Source organism: Thermobia domestica, chromosome 12, assembly GCF_964235325.1.
Source record: "Thermobia domestica chromosome 12, izTheDome1.hap1.1, whole genome shotgun sequence".
NCBI classification, from domain to species: domain Eukaryota; kingdom Metazoa; phylum Arthropoda; class Insecta; order Zygentoma; family Lepismatidae; genus Thermobia; species Thermobia domestica.
Genome location: NC_137465.1, coordinates 47,867,497 through 47,884,880, shown reverse-complemented (window position 1 = coordinate 47,884,880; position 17,384 = coordinate 47,867,497). Strand labels below are relative to the sequence as shown.

Below are 17,384 nucleotides of genomic sequence, written 5' to 3'. Positions count from 1 at the left end.
AACACACAAAATCACACGCATCGGATTCTAAGATCAGTTGTTTATCAGGCAGGACGGTCTTCAGTACGACTTCTTCTTGGAAGATCTCCTTGATCTTCTCCATCGATGCCTGATGTTCAGGTTCCCACTTGAACCTCACATTTTTCTTCAGCAGACTGAACAATGGATAGAGAACCTCCGAGTATTTTCTTCTGAAGCACCGGTAATACTGGCAGTAACCAATAAAAGAACGCAGTTCCTTCACGTTTCTAGGTGTTCTGAATTCTAACACCGACTTCACTTTCTCCGGATCTTTTCCAATTCCGTGTTGAGAAAGCTCGAAACCAAGTATGTTTAATTTCTTTCTAGCAAAATTACATTTCTTTAGCCTGAGAGTTAGGCCACCTGCAGTGAGTAAACCCAACATTCTGTCGAGGTGTACAAGATGTTCACTGAAGCTCCTGTCGGCGACTATCAGATCATCGACTTACGCGCCGCAGTACTCTCGCGCTTCAGTTCCAATAAGCATATCGAGTGCACGAAAACATGAAACAAGGCTCGGTTTCGTTCCGAAAGGTAATTTCTGAAACACGTAGGAAATACCTTCATGTAAAAATCCCAGATACTTTTGATCACTCTCTTTAACTTTAATCTGAAGGAATATCTCGGTTGCATCTACGCAACTGAACCAAGAGTTGTCACAGATGTCTTGGAGAACAGACAAGGGAGGCATTGGTCGGTCGGATAAATCACCAGAAATCTTCGCCAAAACTCGACCGTCGATACATACACGTATACGCCCATCACTCTTTGCAGTCACAACCAACGGATTGATATATGCAGTAGGTTGTTTTCTTATCACTCCTCACGCAAGCCATCTCGAAATTTCATTGGATACTAAATTGCGATAGCGCTTAGGGTAAGGATAAAGTTTGGTCTTTATTGGACGTTCGTCCGTTACTCCAATCTCATGCTCGTAGTTAACTATGCAACATGGCTTGACATCAAACAAAGCCTGATGCTTGACCAGCACAGCCTTTAAACTTTCTCTCTGTGAGGCTGAGAGATCTGAGTAGTTCGATACAAACTCTTCAATATCCGAATGGGAGGCGCGAGTCTTCACTTGCATCCACTCCTCTGGTGGGAATACGTGATTCGCCAATTCTTGGGCACTTGGGAAACGTCCATCATCCAAGTTTGGTGCACGAGTTGCTTTCCCTCTTGAGGTCTTATACTCCTCTTGTGCATTAACCCTTATGGCCTTCCGTCTTTCGTCTGACGGGAAATAATCAAAATTAACATTTTCAATTTCATCCATTAAACTAAATGGTTTTCTGCACTCACCATTCACCTCTAAGCATCGAACTACTAGATCTTCAGTCTCGCAATCTACAGATCTAAATGCTACTTTTACATCATGTGGATGTTTTAGATGCAGAAGGCCGCTGTCATAGTCTAACACGGCACGAGATTCGGTGAAAAAGTTGGAACCTAATATCAAAGACCTATTTAAACCTGATATAATAATACCCAACGTATGGTATTCCTTCCCTTGTATCACAATGACTAACAGAGTTTGGCCTACTAATATCGCTGCTTTATTTCCAAAAGCCGACGTTACCTTTATGTTTTTTGCACTCAAAAATGCAGGTGGGGGATGGCTATTTGAGACAGTGTCCCAAAATTCCTTAGAAATAGCGGAGCAGGTCGCTCCTGTGTCCAAAAGACAATTTACATCCATGCCAAATAAACAAACATTAATTTCTGGGAGTGAAATGACATTATTCGGTGGTAATGGTTCATTACTAGTGTCAAAGAGGTTCTTAAATATACCATTAGCTTCCTCGTATATTTCCCTGTCTAAGTCGATGGGTTCTCCATTCCTACTTAACAAAACTAATTTCTTTTCAAAATTGCCTTCATCAAAATGCTTAGTGTTCTTTATTTTTAAACAAAAATCACAATTTTCTTCTTCCTTTTCTTCTGAAGTACAAAATTCTTTCACTGCAGTCTCGCAAGAATTCTCATTGTTTACATTTTCCAAACAGGTTACTGACTTACGCACATACTTGGGATATAATTTTGTCAACTTGGTTGAACAAGTTCTCTCCGTGTCCAGCCTACCGTTGCCGCAAGCACGTGCGGACAATTCTCATTCCCTGGTAGAGGGAGATGAGGAATGGTTACTCCTGGTAACATTATTCGTCTGGTTCGGTGGAGGGGGCGCACGGTTATAACGTTCTAACAACTGTATCTCTTCTTCCTCCCCTCTAAAGGAGTTTCGTCGCTGCTTATCCGTGTTACGCATACTTCCCCTCCTACCGCGGGCTCCACGAGTGTTTTGGTGGGTGTGTGAGTTCCCACCACGTGACCAACCAGACGACCCACTTCCGTTACTCTAGTTACGGGGTGGCGATCGCTGGTTGTTATGATGCTGTCTGTTGCCTCGTCTTTGGTAAGGACGCTGATGTTCTCGTGTTTGTTTTGCTTGCGTACGAGACAGCTGCTTACCCCTATGGCCTGGGGGGCTATTTCGTTCAGACTCCATGCTCACCTGAAGCATGTTGACCCCCTTCCTTGGGTTTTGTTGAAAGAACTGCTCTCGATTCGTCATCGAGGACTGCAGTTCCTGCACCAAGTTTAGCAATTCGGCAATGGTTTTCGGGCGAGACGAGACAATAGCCCGAAATAACCAATTGGCAAAGTGCCTCGGGAGAACTTTCAAAAGGGTTGAATCTGTCACCCTTGGTTCTAATATGCTGTTTTTGTGCAGCAAGTCCAGCAGATATTCTGCTGGGGACTTGTGCACCCGACTGTCATAATGAGAAGTGAGTATGGTGGCCCGTAAATTTGCCAAACGTTCCTCGCTCAGATAGCAATTATTAAACTCTCTAACAAAATCCTCATATGAATTAATCTTACTTCGATTTACTTGAAACCATTGGTAGGACGTGTTCCTGAGCGCTCTGGGTAAGAAACTGAGTCGCAGGTCCTGAGGTACTCCTGTGACCTCAAAATAGCGGTCCAGATCCTGGATGAAATTATAAGTTTCAGTCTCAGATTCGGTCCCAATGTATACTGGTAGAGTAACATCACGGTGTATGAGACCGAGAGCAGTGGCCAGATTTTGTCTCGTCTCATGAGCACATGAGCGTGACGTCGACGGTACATGGTCTGTCTCGTGGGTGTGTTCCAGGTTCCCAGGTTGAGAATCGGGCAAGTCGCGCCTTGAGGAGTTGTTCTGAGATGGTGTACGTTCCTGGGTGGACGAGACGGAGATATTAGCGAGACGTCCCTCGATCACCTCGCTCGTCTCTTTCTGCACAGAGTTCTTCCACTCCTCCATCTTTTTCTCAAGTTGAGCGCAGACATCTTGTACGGTGTCGTGCATCTGTCTGATGCTACCGTTGCACTCAGATCGGATCTCCTCGAGATGCGTCTCTTGCTCGATTTCCCCCCCTAAGCCTGGCAAGTTGGGAAGCGAAGCTCACCTCCACTCTCCAGACCTGATTATTAAAGTTCTGCGTGGTCTGTTCGACACGAGACGAGACACGCTGTAAACTCTCATTCAGTTCAGTGTAGTTTTCCTCCATTTTGCTGGCCGTCTCAGCAACGCGAGAATTTAGGTCTTCTCGAGCGCCTTCAATCTCCCCCCTTAACTCCACGGTGGTGACCTCCAACCGCTCAGTTAATTCGCGCTCGCTGTGATCCAGTCTCGAACTCACGGTCTCCAACTGGAGTTCGAGACGAGCATTGCTTGAGTCGATCGCCTGTTCGAGTCGTTGGTGCATGCCTCTTGTCTCCCTATGCACCTGCTCCAGACCGGTCTCTATTCTCTGTTCTAGCCTCTCGCTATTTTGTCTTGTTTCATTACGGACCTGTTCTAAGCTTCTTTCAAAATGTCCACAGCTATCCTCTAATTTCGACCCTAGTTTCGCCTCAAGATTCTTTGCATTATCCACTAATTTCTTTGTGCTTTCTTCTAATTTTGACTCTAACTTCTGTTCTAAACTCTTTGCACTCTCCTCAAGCTTTCTTTGGCCCTGTAAAATTTCTCCTAAAATGGCCGCTAGATTTAAACCACTAATACTACTAATTTTGTTACTGACTGGGATATCCTGAATACTCGGGTTGACAGTCGGTTCAGTTACTTCTTCCCGAAGAGGCACTTCCGGTTCCCTACCGGTGGATGGCGGAACCGTTTCCACCACATCCATGTTTCCTATCACACTTTTGGTGCGCTCGTCAGCGCTTTGCGCTACAATAAAACTATCCTCTGAGAGCTCGTCTGCTCTCTGAGCGAAATCTTCGTTTAGAAACTGGCTTTCCATATTTCCAATCTTACGAGATTGTGCTTTCGTTACTACCATAAGAGAGTACACGAATTACAAAAGTTACTTCCCTCCCAAACTCTAATGGGTCTGAATTCTCTAACACAGCATAAACAAAATAAAATCATAGGCACAAGACATACATACACATTTCAAAGCACACCGTAGTTCTTGGAAAATTTTGGGATTTGACAACACATAAACCGAAATTTTTAACCAAAAGTACTCTGACCATGAGTATTTTGTACGAGAAAATACTTAATCGCCCTTTACACTGTCGGCGCCAAGTTTATTGGCGCAAGAGCGTGAGATTTCGTGCCCTGAAGCTGGGTAGCCAAGTTTATTGTGAGGTGCAGGTAGCTATAGAAGACATCTATGCATACCAAAAAGACACCAACACAATAATGATGAATAATATAAGGTGGAGTGGCTAGGGATATTCAAATAATAATGTAAATCTAAATAAAATGCAAATTAAATGCATTATCATAAGTAAATCCCTGTTTGGAGATAATGGTGATCTCCTGTGGAAGCCGCCACTGCCACACTTGATAGTCGGTAGAGCATAAATAAATGAATAAAACTAACAAAAATTTCAGGGTATTCTTTGACAACAGTTATGGTCTTGAAGCTACTTATAAAGAGTTTCAGAATTAACAATGGTTAAAAAAACTAAAATTTCAAAACAAACAGGTAGCAGCCTGTTAATTACTCTCTATACTCATAACTGTGTCTTTTAAATTCTTTGGGCGTGTTTCTTCCTGGGCCCCATTCAGAAAGATGGTCAGACGTACTAGAGTAAGGAGAAATGTTTCCTTGACTCTCACTCCTGAAACAAAAACATAGGGATTAGCATTCAGGTACTCACCGTACAGGAAAACAGACACCCTCGCTATACTTTTGGTAGGTGAAGATTTATTTGTTCTTATGCAGACCATAGATGAGTGTAGGTTACACTCAACACTTTTATTTTACACACACTTATTATGAATTTCCTTATTATGGTGCACCACTCACACTATGTAACTTATACTCAAAATATTTACACTGTAAAATTTTATAGGAAAGAAAAAAATAATATTGAAACTAGAGGTCTGTGTGACCTCTCAAAGATCTGCTAAACAGGTATACTAGAACAATATTCACTCCTCATAATTGTAAGTTCATAGTCTCTGACAGTCCTCCAGAGAGGAGGACAAACAAAATGATACAAACTTTTTATATGAAGTTTCATAATTATATATATATATTTGTACGATGCAGTGTCCTGATGATTTCAAGGTCTCTATTGTCCACTTATAGTAGTCTATTCTACAGAAGGGTTGACACACTGTCCTTGACGGAAAATCACAACGGTAGCTCCCACATTATCATTCCACTAGATTGAAATGTTCGTAACAAGATGGACCAACTGGATGGTCACTAGATTGATGGTACTGACTCAAGGAATGTCAGCATAGCCGTAAAACTAAATGACTGCTAGTCTCCTTGTTTAATAAAAAGTCCAAGGATGGCACTGCCGAATTTGCGTGACAGGCCTAGTAAATCCCAAATAGAGATTTGACAATGAATGTTCTATTCCATAGTAGGAAATAAAGATCAGTGCCACTGCACTGTTAATAAGTTCTATTGGCAAAATAAATGCTACTTAGCAATGCTGGCCTAGATATAGCCAAAATGGCCATAGTTCTGACAATTTTTGAAAGATTGACTTTTGGTAAGACAAATGAACATGAAGTGATTTTCAATCTTGGAGAATAACACTGTCCTGTAGCACTTAGTAATTCCACAATCAACTTGATATTTAGAAGCACTGTCCACTAATAAGAATTGCTGCCCGATACATGTCGGTACATGTATATTATTCACAGAACTCCAAGGGAAGAACGGAACCTTCACACATGTTCTGGGTAATTTACTTCTCAATACTTGAGAAGTTCGAAACTGCACACACGATAGTTTAGAAGTATACTCTTCTGTGTCTATGAAACCACTGCCCCTGTTCAGCACATGAACAGGTTATTAAACTCAACAATTCTAAGAAACTAGTCGACTCGCTCTTCTAAGAATTTTCCCACAAAGGGTTTGATGCCTCAGGCGAATATCGTGGGTGGTCTAAACATCCAATACCGCAGAAAACTAGCTTCTGCCTGCACACCTAACCAGACACCTCTTGGTAGCTGCTGCCATCACGTTCGAGAGCGGCCGATTTAAAAGCTTCTGCACCAAACAGAAGTCTATCACAATAGCATTATAAACATTTGCTATTTTTACTGAAAACAACACTTTGGATAATAGGTACACATGATTAAATATACAAAAATAAAGTAAATAATATACAGAATACATTGGTAATAATATACACAGCTGTCATCTCTCTGAGTTTTTGTAGGAAGTCTCTTTTCCTTTGGCTTCCCTCAAAACTGTCTGCTAACAACCCAGGTAGCCATCATCGCAAAAGAGAGAGAGCAGAAACATCTTAGGTTTTGATTAATTTTGAAAATATACAAGAACTAAATGTCTTGAGAGAAGGGAAACACGTTGACAAAACTAGTCATGAATTTTAAACGGTCTTTCCAAGAACAAGTGAACGTAGTACGTTAATATTAATATTTTACACATAAAATGAGTCAAAATAAAATACATGTTTTTAAAAGTGCAGTGCATCCTGGGAGAAATACTTAGATCCGCTTGCAGACAACTAACGAACTTTGGGTGAAGCGAAGCCAAGAGCTTGCGACGTGTGAGATTATTTTAAAAGGTGTGATAATCTCACCTTTAGAAATTCAGAATCTATCATGTTGACGCTAAAAATTTTACGACTTTTTCAACAAAGCCTGGAGAGCGTCTGTAAGCAATGTATCCATCTCATCATTGCTATACAAGAGGAAGTTAACAGTGTACTTCCTATACTTAATGAGTCATCCTCTCTTGGTCATTCAGGGATTTCTTCACTCGTGAGTTGTCATAGACCTCACATGCAGTTTCAAGGCGGACTAGTGTCGCCAAGAAAAAAAATTCTCTGTCCAACTAGCTCTGTAGCCCCAAAGTTCAAACTTCTATACTTGAATCCATTGCATATGATATGATTTCTCCTTATATTAACCATATGTAGATTAGTATGATGACTATTTAATTTCATTAACGCAGGTAATTTATACACTATAATGTCCCATTAATGAGATGCACGCAAGAAATAAATGATTCATAGCCTATTAAGGAAATAAAATACATACATAAATACAATATACACCAATATAGTATTAATACTCTCGTATTACGCTCGGTGTTTACCCAACTAATATTCATAATAATAAGATAATCATTACCATGAACGCTAATTATTAAGCAATAATTTTGACCACAAATTACTATATATTTAAATATTGATATGCAAATGTGCACTCATCTGCATTTTGATATGCAGATGAAGGAGAAGGCACTCGGCCTTCCACACCATGCTTGCCAGCGTCAATTTTGAAAATTCCTTCACTAATCGATTTTTCTTGCTGAGTACTACAAGAATCAGTCAAAACCTCGCGGGCCCTTTTTTCTTGCCCATTTTGAACCGGTACATGAAAATGCGATTTTCTCCTCCTTTGTCTGTGCCGATTTTGAAAATCCTTTCACTAATCGATTTCTCTCGTCGAGTACTACAAGAATCAGTTAAAATCTCGCGGGCCCGTTTTTTCCCCCAACCTTATGCTTTATGCTTTATTTTCTAAAATTATGTTTTATGCTTTATTATGCTTTTAAAATTAGTTTCTTCTGAACCCTTAGACAACCACAGCTATGTTCAAGGTAACAATCATATGTCTAAATTGCTATTATGCTTTTTATGCTTTTGCCCTATTTATAGACCTTCTACCAGGATAGAAGAAAAAAATAATCCTATTAAAATTCAATAATTCAAAGTAATTTGGAGGTTCTAGAATTTCAACCAGTTTTACTAACAAAATAGCTCGCAGGTAATAATTGCGATATATCTGCGAGTGCTCGTACGTCGTAAACAAAGAAGAAACTTATTCTCACTGCTGTAATCCGTAGATTACAAAATGAAGCAAAGATCATTTAATGCCATTCAAGTGTAAAATTTCAGTAATGGAAATGAAATGTATACATTAAAAGCAGAGAACAGAAATAAAGCACTATAAGTATGAAAATAGAATTTCCCTTCTAATTTAATTTGAATCATTACCGAGGAAGAATAATTGAGAACTACATAAAAGACACTCAGAGCACAAACGATAACAAAGGTTACGCATTTTTTTTTCCGAAGTCCAGACCAGAAAGAATAATGATACATAATATAGCTGACAGGTGGCTTTCAAAGCACTCTGGACTACAAAAAAACTCTGAAAGATCATTGGAGAACTTGCGTGCAAAGAATGGCTATTATGGATCCCTCGCTTTTATAATGACCCGCTCTTCCCCTCTTCAGTTCTCTTTCCAGCCAGTCTTGAATTGAGGACAGAAATTCCCTAGAACAATGGGTGGAAGGGTGTCATCCGAGATTTTGGTAGCAATTCCTCATCGACGCGAAGGTGCTACCAGAGTTTTCCACTGTTGAGTTGGAATTCTAAAGTGGTCTCGACACGCAAAGACTCCTGGGATTTCTAGCAGCACAGACTTCATTAATGAAGTGGAGACAAGGTGTTTCTAAAATAACAAGTGAAAAGAAGAGTGCGATAACGACAGAAGGAAACCTTCTGCATTGAATGGTTTAATGTTCGGGAGGCTAATGGCGTAATACCATGACACTCTTGGTTCTCATTACCACGGAAACTCTTAATTACTTTCAGCTATTTAAAAATTTTTTTCCAACTACAGTCTCCAAATGGGAATAATTAAACGTATCTCCAACGAACAATGTTCAGAGAATTTCTTCTGTTTTTTCTTCCTTTCAAATACACAAGTCTATACGTTTTTTGGTATTATGTTTATGTAAATAGTGTACAAAAATGTTCATCAATATAGCGTAAAAAAAAACTTTTGTATCGTTCTGTATTACGAAGTGCTTTATCAACTATAAATAATAAAGTCCGGTGGCGTGGTCATGTTATCCTGTTCTGTTGAAGGGGAGCTGGAGTGGGAGAGCAGGGTTCGATCATGTGTTTCGGATTTCATGCCAATCAGTAGGTCTCGTCTCATGTAGCCTCGCTGCTGAAGGGGGTCTAAAACTCAAAATCAACTCAACTCAACCCTCCCCAAAACTTCCTAACTCAACATGCATTACTACACCTTAATAAAATATCAATCATTTTCTTGTTTAACAGGGTAATGATTGATGTAGCACAAACATTTGATTTTACACTTCATCTTTCATCTCAAGTGATTTTACACTTCTCTTACAAAAACAATCTACTTCTATATTTTTTTTCTGAAAATATAGGTGAAAGTATTTCACAATTACATATCGGGTAAATAATAATACCTGTTCAATACAACATAGACGTAGTACCTTGTACAGGGTGGCCCAAAGGTAGGTATACACCCTTGTGTTGGTCAAGTATAACATTCTAGCTTATATGTTTATTTGAGTCGGCTGTTCCCAGCTTAGTATATAAGTAAAAAAAACACATTAAAAACAAATAATAAAGAAACTAATTCCACCTGATGGATAACAATAAGCAATGATATAAGTAACAGTAGTATACGGGATTGTACACATACTTTTGGGACATCCTGTAGTATTGGACCCCCACCAAAGCTTGGATTCCCCACCAATGGACTAACAAAAATTTATGTGTGCACACCTGCCTGAAATTAATTACATTTTAATTTTCACAGCTTATTCTCTTTAACAGTTGTGAAATATAGTATACAAATATTTGGAAAAAAAACGAAATTACTGTAAATATTTAAATATTTTTGTAAAATATATGTAAACAATTCAAGACGAGCTTGAGTACAAAATATCAAACTGTCTGAATTGAGTGAAATAACTCAGGGCTGTTTTTCAAAATCTGATTCAGTTTATTGAAATAAACCTAAACCTTATTTTCTTCTATCAGACATACACGTGGAAGTTCCACACAATGACATATGAAAGGCATGCAAATTACAGTCTGTAGTTTTATATATAAAAAAGGACCACCTACGTTCAGTCAGCACACTTCAAGTCTAGACTTGTTATTCGTTTATACGTTACGTAAGTCAAGAAAACGCAGAGCCTTCAAGGTTTACTTCAACTATCACAAGGAACACAAAATAAGTGCATCGTATCTCATGCACAGCCTTTATAGATATTGTAAGTACAAGTAATGAAATTGAAACCTCTTTATTACTCATTTACAAGTTTCCTAGTTTTTTCAATTCATATTTGTCTCTATCTAAGATTTAGAGAGGCTGTGAACCTACAATTAAGGGTTCGATTCTCAGTTGACACTCCAGTATTTAGTACTCTTCACGGAATAACATTATGATACTGAACTCTAATAAACCCTGAAGAATGTACTTTCTGTCTCGAGCACGACACATTATTGTAACAAATTGTTAATAATAATAATAATAATAATAATAATAATAATAATAATAATAATAATAATAATAATAATAATAAGAAGAAGAAGAAGAAGAAGAAGAAGAAGAAGAAGAATATTTAAGTCTTCAAATCTATACAACTTCTGAAAATCTTCGAAATTTTTTAAAATATTCATTTGTCGGGCTTATGAAAAATATTTAAACGTAGGATAGAAGAGGGGAATTGGGAAGTATGTTTTTTTCAACCTTTTCTCCCTCACAGTGTTTTTCTAGTTTTTAAAAACTGATTATATGTTGCAGGTTCTTCTGCACCTACTGTGGTGCTGATAAGCTTTCGGCATCTTTACTTTTGATGCTGCAATATTTTTTAGTTGTTGGTCTGATTTCCACGCAATTACCCCCAAAGGGGTAATTGGGTGCAAAATGATTAAAACCATTGCCAAGGTGGTTGGGTGTAAATGAAGAAAACTCAAGCTTTCATTTGATGTGTATAACTTGTATTCTACATAAAAACTAATAGTTTAATGTGGCCTAGAAAAAAACTATACCTGTGTTTACTCAAAATAAGGAATATCTTATTTCTAAATCTCAAAGATATTTCAATGTCTTTTCAAGTCTTGCAGTTATGTTTATAGCATAACATATTGTTCGGGCCATTCTGCCCTCTGTTTGTTTCATAAAATTAAGAAGAAAAAGAAGGCTTATGTTTTTTTTTAGTGTTTGAGCCTATTGTGAGCATTTCCAAAACTTGGAACAAAATATATGTTTTATGTAGTGTCAGTTTTGCTGTAGAGATGTATCTGCAGGTCAATATGGTTTCTATTTGTAGTATCTTACTCTGGCGGTCTCTTGTCTTTCTTTTCAAAAATACCGTTAGGCCGCCTCCCGCATCTTTTGTCAGTGTTGTGTTGTGCTTTCCTGCAAAAGCCTCGTGTGCGGGATCTTCAGTGTTTGTGTATTGGATTTTCTTAGTCTAATACTTATTAATTCCAGCAACGATACAAATTTATACAGTCCAAAATTCCAGATGCAAAATAAATTGTTATTGTTTTCAGTAACTCATTATCTGTTTAATTAAATGCGCAAAACAATAAACTATTGTTTGGTCGGCGTATACATGGTCCTCCGGGCCGGATTACTAGTGCCTATGTGAACTGTTGCTGTGAACAATAATAGACTAGTGATTGAGTGTTTGTTTTTTTCTCACGAACATAGTGCAGTGTTTTAGAGATGGAGCCGCTAAAAATTAAGAAAAGAACATTAAAGTCAAAAATCACGCGCGAAGAAAAAGCCATCACAGAGTTGGACGCTACCGCAGCGGCAGCCATCTTGGTGCATCAGGCGAAGGTCAGTGAACTCCAGCAGGAGTGTTCAAAGCTGCTGGATGATATTTCGGCGGTGGCAGGAGACGAGGAGTTCGAAAAAGAAGAAGAAGAGTTAGCGGAAATGGACAAGAGAATAGTTCAGATGTGTGTTCAATTGATGGATTTCCAATTGGAGGGAAGTAAAGGAGCTCAGCCTTCGTCTTCGTCTGAAAGGCAACCTGCTAGTGACGTAAGACTACCGCAATTTCAGTTGCCAGTGTTTTCGGGAAACCTCCATGAGTGGTTATCGTTTCACGATTTATTTGTGGCTTCAGTACACAATAACAAAAATCTCTCAGGTGCTCAAAAGTTGCAGTACCTCAAAACATCCTTGAAAGGGGAACCAGCACAACTCCTTCAAGCGATGCAAACCACGGACAGCAACTACAAAGAGGCGTGGGACATTTTAAACGCACGTTATCACAATAAGAGGGAAATAGTGAACGCGACAATTAAGCGCTTAGTTACGCAACCCGTAATACAACAAGAATCGCCAGCCGCCATACGTAAGTTAATTGATACCACAATGGAGTGCACGCGGTCCCTCAAGGTGCTCGAGCAACCAGTCGAACACTGGGATGTTATCTTGGTTTATCATATCACAGATAAACTGGACAGTGAAAGTCGTAGACAGTGGGAACTTTCATTGAAAACAAATGAACAGCCATCATTTGAGCAGCTCGCAGAGTTCCTCGACAACAGAGCCCGCGCGCTCGCAGTGTCTGCCGGCGGGAAATCACGCGTCGCCGGAAGTAGTGAGCAAGTGAAGAATCGCGACAAAAAACAAACTTCCTCCCATGTTACCACCAGTGAACGTGGTCAAACATTATGTGACGTATGCAGTGCAATCCACCCCCTGTACAAATGTGCTGAGTTCACAAAACTCAAAGTGTCTGATCGTGTCACCCTAGTGAAAGAGAAAAAACTGTGTTTTAATTGTCTTCGGAAATCGTGTAGAAAGGATACGTGCGCATCTAGTACGTGTCGCAAGTGCGCTAAAAAACATCATACTCTCTTGCATTACGAGAGAGCTGAGTCACCAGTGCGTGAATCAAATATCACGGCCCATGTTGCAGCGGATGCAAGTGTACCACAGGTGTTATTATGTACTGCCATCGTGAAAGTAAGAGAAAATAATGGTGTGTATTACCCCTTCAGAGCGATGCTAGATTGCGCGAGTGAATCTAGTTTTGTCACCGAGAACTGTGTACAAAAACTGGGTCTCAAGAAAAAGAAATCCAGTATTGTGATTTCCGGGATTACAGGAGCAGGAGTGGCGACAGCGAGTGCAATGGTGGACTTAGAGTTTCAGTCATTCGGGGGAAACAGTGAAACTTTTGAAACTCGTTCTGTGGTAGTTCAGAAAGTTACATCTGATCTACCCAAACAAAAGTGTCCTAGTGCTACAAACTGGTCTCATTTAGAGGGCCTAAGATTAGCAGATCCCACTTTCAACGTAGTGGGCCCCATTGACATTCTGTTGGGAGCGGACGTGTTTCCATCACTTATGTTGAGCGGGAAGTGTATGGGGCCACCCGGGACGCCTGTCGCATTAGAAACCAGTCTCGGCTGGGTGCTATCTGGCAATATAGGTCCGACAAGTGGGAAGCTAACGGTGACGTCACATCGAGTTTCCTGCGAGATCGATGAAGCTCTTCGCCAGTTTTGGGAGTTAGAAGAGCTCCCACTTACAAAACACATGTCAAAAGAAGAAAGGAGCTGTGAAGAACACTTCGTAGCTACACACCACCGTGACGAGCACGGAAGTTATGTGGTGAGACTACCCTTCAGGGGTAACACAGCCCCATTAGGCAGATCACGAGAAATTGCAGTGAAGAGACTATTAAATACCGAACGAAAGTTAGCCAAACAACCCTCCCTTCAGCAACAATATCGCAATTTCATGAGGGAATATATTCAGTTAGGGCATATGGAACTCATTCCCCCAAGCGAGAGAAACGTTCCAGCTGAAACTAGTTGTTACCTACCACATCATGCTGTTTTGAAGCCCACTAGCTCCACTACGAAGGTGCGAGTGGTCTTCGATGGGAGTGCAAGAACAACTTCGGGTGTATCTCTGAATCAGAAGCTCATGGTGGGGCCAAAATTGCAGGACGATATTTTCCCGATTCTTGTTCGTTTTCGTGAGCATCGTGTTCCCTTATGTGCGGATATTGCAAAAATGTACCGGGCAGTGTTAGTGCACAAGGACGACGTCGACTTCCAAAGAATTGTGTGGAGAGATTCTCCAAGTGCACCAATCGAAGACTACCGTTTGTTAACAGTGACGTACGGTACTGCATCTGCTAGCTTCTTGGCAACCAGATGCTTGCTCCAGATAGTGGAAGAAGAAGGGGAGAAGTATCCTTTAGCAGCGAAGGCGGTGAGAAGAGATTTTTTCATGGATGATTTCCTCGGAGGTGCAGCTAGTGTGAGCGAAGCAATTGAGCTACAACAACAGCTGATTCAACTTTTACGAGAAGGAGGCTTCGAACTTCGAAAGTGGCTATCTAGCGAACCGGAAGTGCTCCAGGCTGTTCCTCCCCATATGCGTGAAATTGACCTACAATTCAACTTTGACACCGAAAACAACATTAAGACCCTCGGAGTACAGTGGTCACCTGTTAGCGACGAGTTTGGGTTCAACGTAGTGCCTCCCTCTCCCCCAGCAGTGTGGACAAAACGAAAAGTGTTGTCAGAGATTGCCAAGATTTTCGATCCCCTTGGCCTCCTCTCCCCAGTAACCATCAGGGCCAAGATGATGTTACAATCATTGTGGAAGGAAAGTTTCGGTTGGGACGACCCCCTCCCCTTTGAAACAAGTGCAGCCTGGCAAGAGTACTGCGATGAGTTGTTTGTGCTCCGTGAAGTGAAGGTCGAACGATGCATTGTGCCCTCTGACGCCGTCAGCTGTCAATTAATAGGCTTCTCTGATGCTAGTGAGCGGGCTTATTCTGCAGTCGCCTATTTACGAGCAGAGCGTCTTGACGGTCGTGTCGACGTGAGACTTATCGCTGCAAAAACCAAGGTTGCTCCCATCAAAACTGTTTCCCTACACCGATTGGAACTGTGCGCCGCACTGTTGCTGGCCAAATTATTAAAAACAGTTGCAAGTGCCATCAGTGTAAACGTCCAGGATACAAGGGCTTTCACTGACTCCACTGTTGTGTTGGCCTGGTTAGCCCAGTCACCTGACAAGTGGAAAACTTTCGTTTCAAATCGGGTAGCGAAAATACAAGGAATTTTGCCTTCGTCACAATGGTCACATACCAAGAGTGAAGATAATGCAGCTGATTGTGCGTCAAGGGGGTTAAAGCCCAGCGAGCTCTTAGCACATCCCCTGTGGTGGAGCGGTCCAGAGTGGTTGCGCGAAGCAATGTTGCCAGAGCCTCCACATCCTCTCGCTAACTTTACTACAGAAGTGGAAGAAAAGAAAAAATGTATCACCGTTATGTGTGTGCAGTCTGAAAATGACATTGTGAACCGTTTCTCCTCCCTAGTGAGATTGAAGCGTGTAGTGGGTTGGTGTCGCAGGTTTGTTTACAACTGCAGGAATCCGGTGCAGAAACGCCAGGGGGCACTTACATCGAAAGAAATGGAAGAGAGCCTTTTGTGTTTGGTAAAGGAGGTGCAGAAAAGAGAATTTCACACCGAAATCCAGTGCTTAGTGGATGAAGAGCCCATTCCCAATAAGAATAATATTTTATGCTTGTCTCCCTTCATTGACGAAAATGGCATCTTGCGTGTGGGGGGGAGATTACAAAACGCCGACATTTCTGTGGATAGAAAGCATCCCGTGCTGTTGCCCAATAAGCATAAATTAACGGAACTTCTGATCAATCACGAGCATTTAAACACTTTCCACGGTGGCCCTCAATTAGTGTTATCTACGCTACGGCAACATTTCTGGATTGTGGGTGCGAGAAATCTAGTGAGGAAGATAATCCGGAAGTGTGTAAAATGTTGTCGGTTTGAAGGAAGAACAGAGGCGCAACTAATGGGTTCCCTGCCCCCCTCTCGCGTAAACCCAAGCCGATGCTTTTCCCACACAGGTGTGGATTATGCAGGGCCGGTGCTACTCAAAGCCAGCCGAGGGCGCAGCCGTTTGAGGTTTAAGGCATACATCTGTCTTTTTGTGTGTTTTTCCACTAAGGCTGTACACCTAGAATTAGTAGCGGATGCAAGCACTCCTTCCTTTCTCGCTGCCCTAAGGCGTTTTGTGGCTCGTCGGGGCGTACCTAGTGACATCTACAGCGATTGTGGGCGTAACTTTGTAGGAGCTAGCAAAGAGCTAAAGGAATTGTTAAGAGTGAGTGTTCACACGGCCAAAAATGAAGAAACTGCTGCCTATCTCAGCAAACAAGGAATATCTTGGCATTTTAACCCCCCGTCCGCACCTCATTTTGGTGGGATTTGGGAAGCAAATATACGTAGAGTAAAGCATCATTTCAAGCGCATCGTGGGAGAGGTGGCGTTAAGCTTTGAGGAAATGTATACCACGCTAGTTCAAATTGAAGCAATTCTGAACTCCCGCCCCCTCACTCCTCTCTCGGATGACCCCAACGATCTGGCCGCTCTTACACCAGCTCATTTCCTTGTGGGAGAATCATTACTTTCTGTCCCGGATAAGGATTTCACTTCATCCCAGCTCTCTCATCTGAAAAGGTGGCAATTGGTGCAGCAGTTGTCGCAGCATTTTTGGCGCCGTTGGTCCCAAGAATATTTGTGCAGTCTCCAGTCAAGAACGAAGTGGCGGAAAAACCGAGACAATATCAAGATTGGTGACATGGTTATTTTGAAGGAATCCAATCTGCCTCCCCAGCAATGGAGATTAGGGCGTGTTCAGTGCATATTTCCAGGAAATGATGGCTTAGTGCGAGCAGTTACTGTAAAGACTGCCTTCGGGGAGTTGAAGCGCCCCATTGCGAAGCTGGTTCCATTGCCTTTCAACCCTTCAAAGTAAAGTGAAGTCATGCAAAACGCTACAACCTCGCTCATCAAGCATGTCTTATCATTGCATATGAATATTTGTTTTGTGTGTGTGTGTGGTTTTTATTATTATTATTATTATTATGCATTGTTATTATTTTTTCTCGCTTTTAGTGTATTTCTTGTGTGAATCTCGATCATTCATTGTGTGCGTGTGTTATTTGAAACTAGAGCGTTTCAAGGTGGGGGCTATGTTCGGGCCATTCTGCCCTCTGTTTGTTTCATAAAATTAAGAAGA

The 17,384-nt window shown here is 41.1% G+C and overlaps 1 protein-coding gene across 1 annotated transcript; it reads left to right on the top strand.

Moving 5' to 3' along the window:
* The first annotated feature begins 12,023 nt into the window (after window positions 1-12,023).
* Window positions 12,024-17,120, top strand: LOC145665946 (uncharacterized). Its single transcript, XM_081733051.1, has one exon. It carries the CDS (start codon window positions 12,024-12,026, stop codon window positions 17,118-17,120), a length of 5,097 nt encoding a protein of 1,698 aa, XP_081589177.1.
* Window positions 17,121-17,384: the final 264 nt, after the last annotated feature.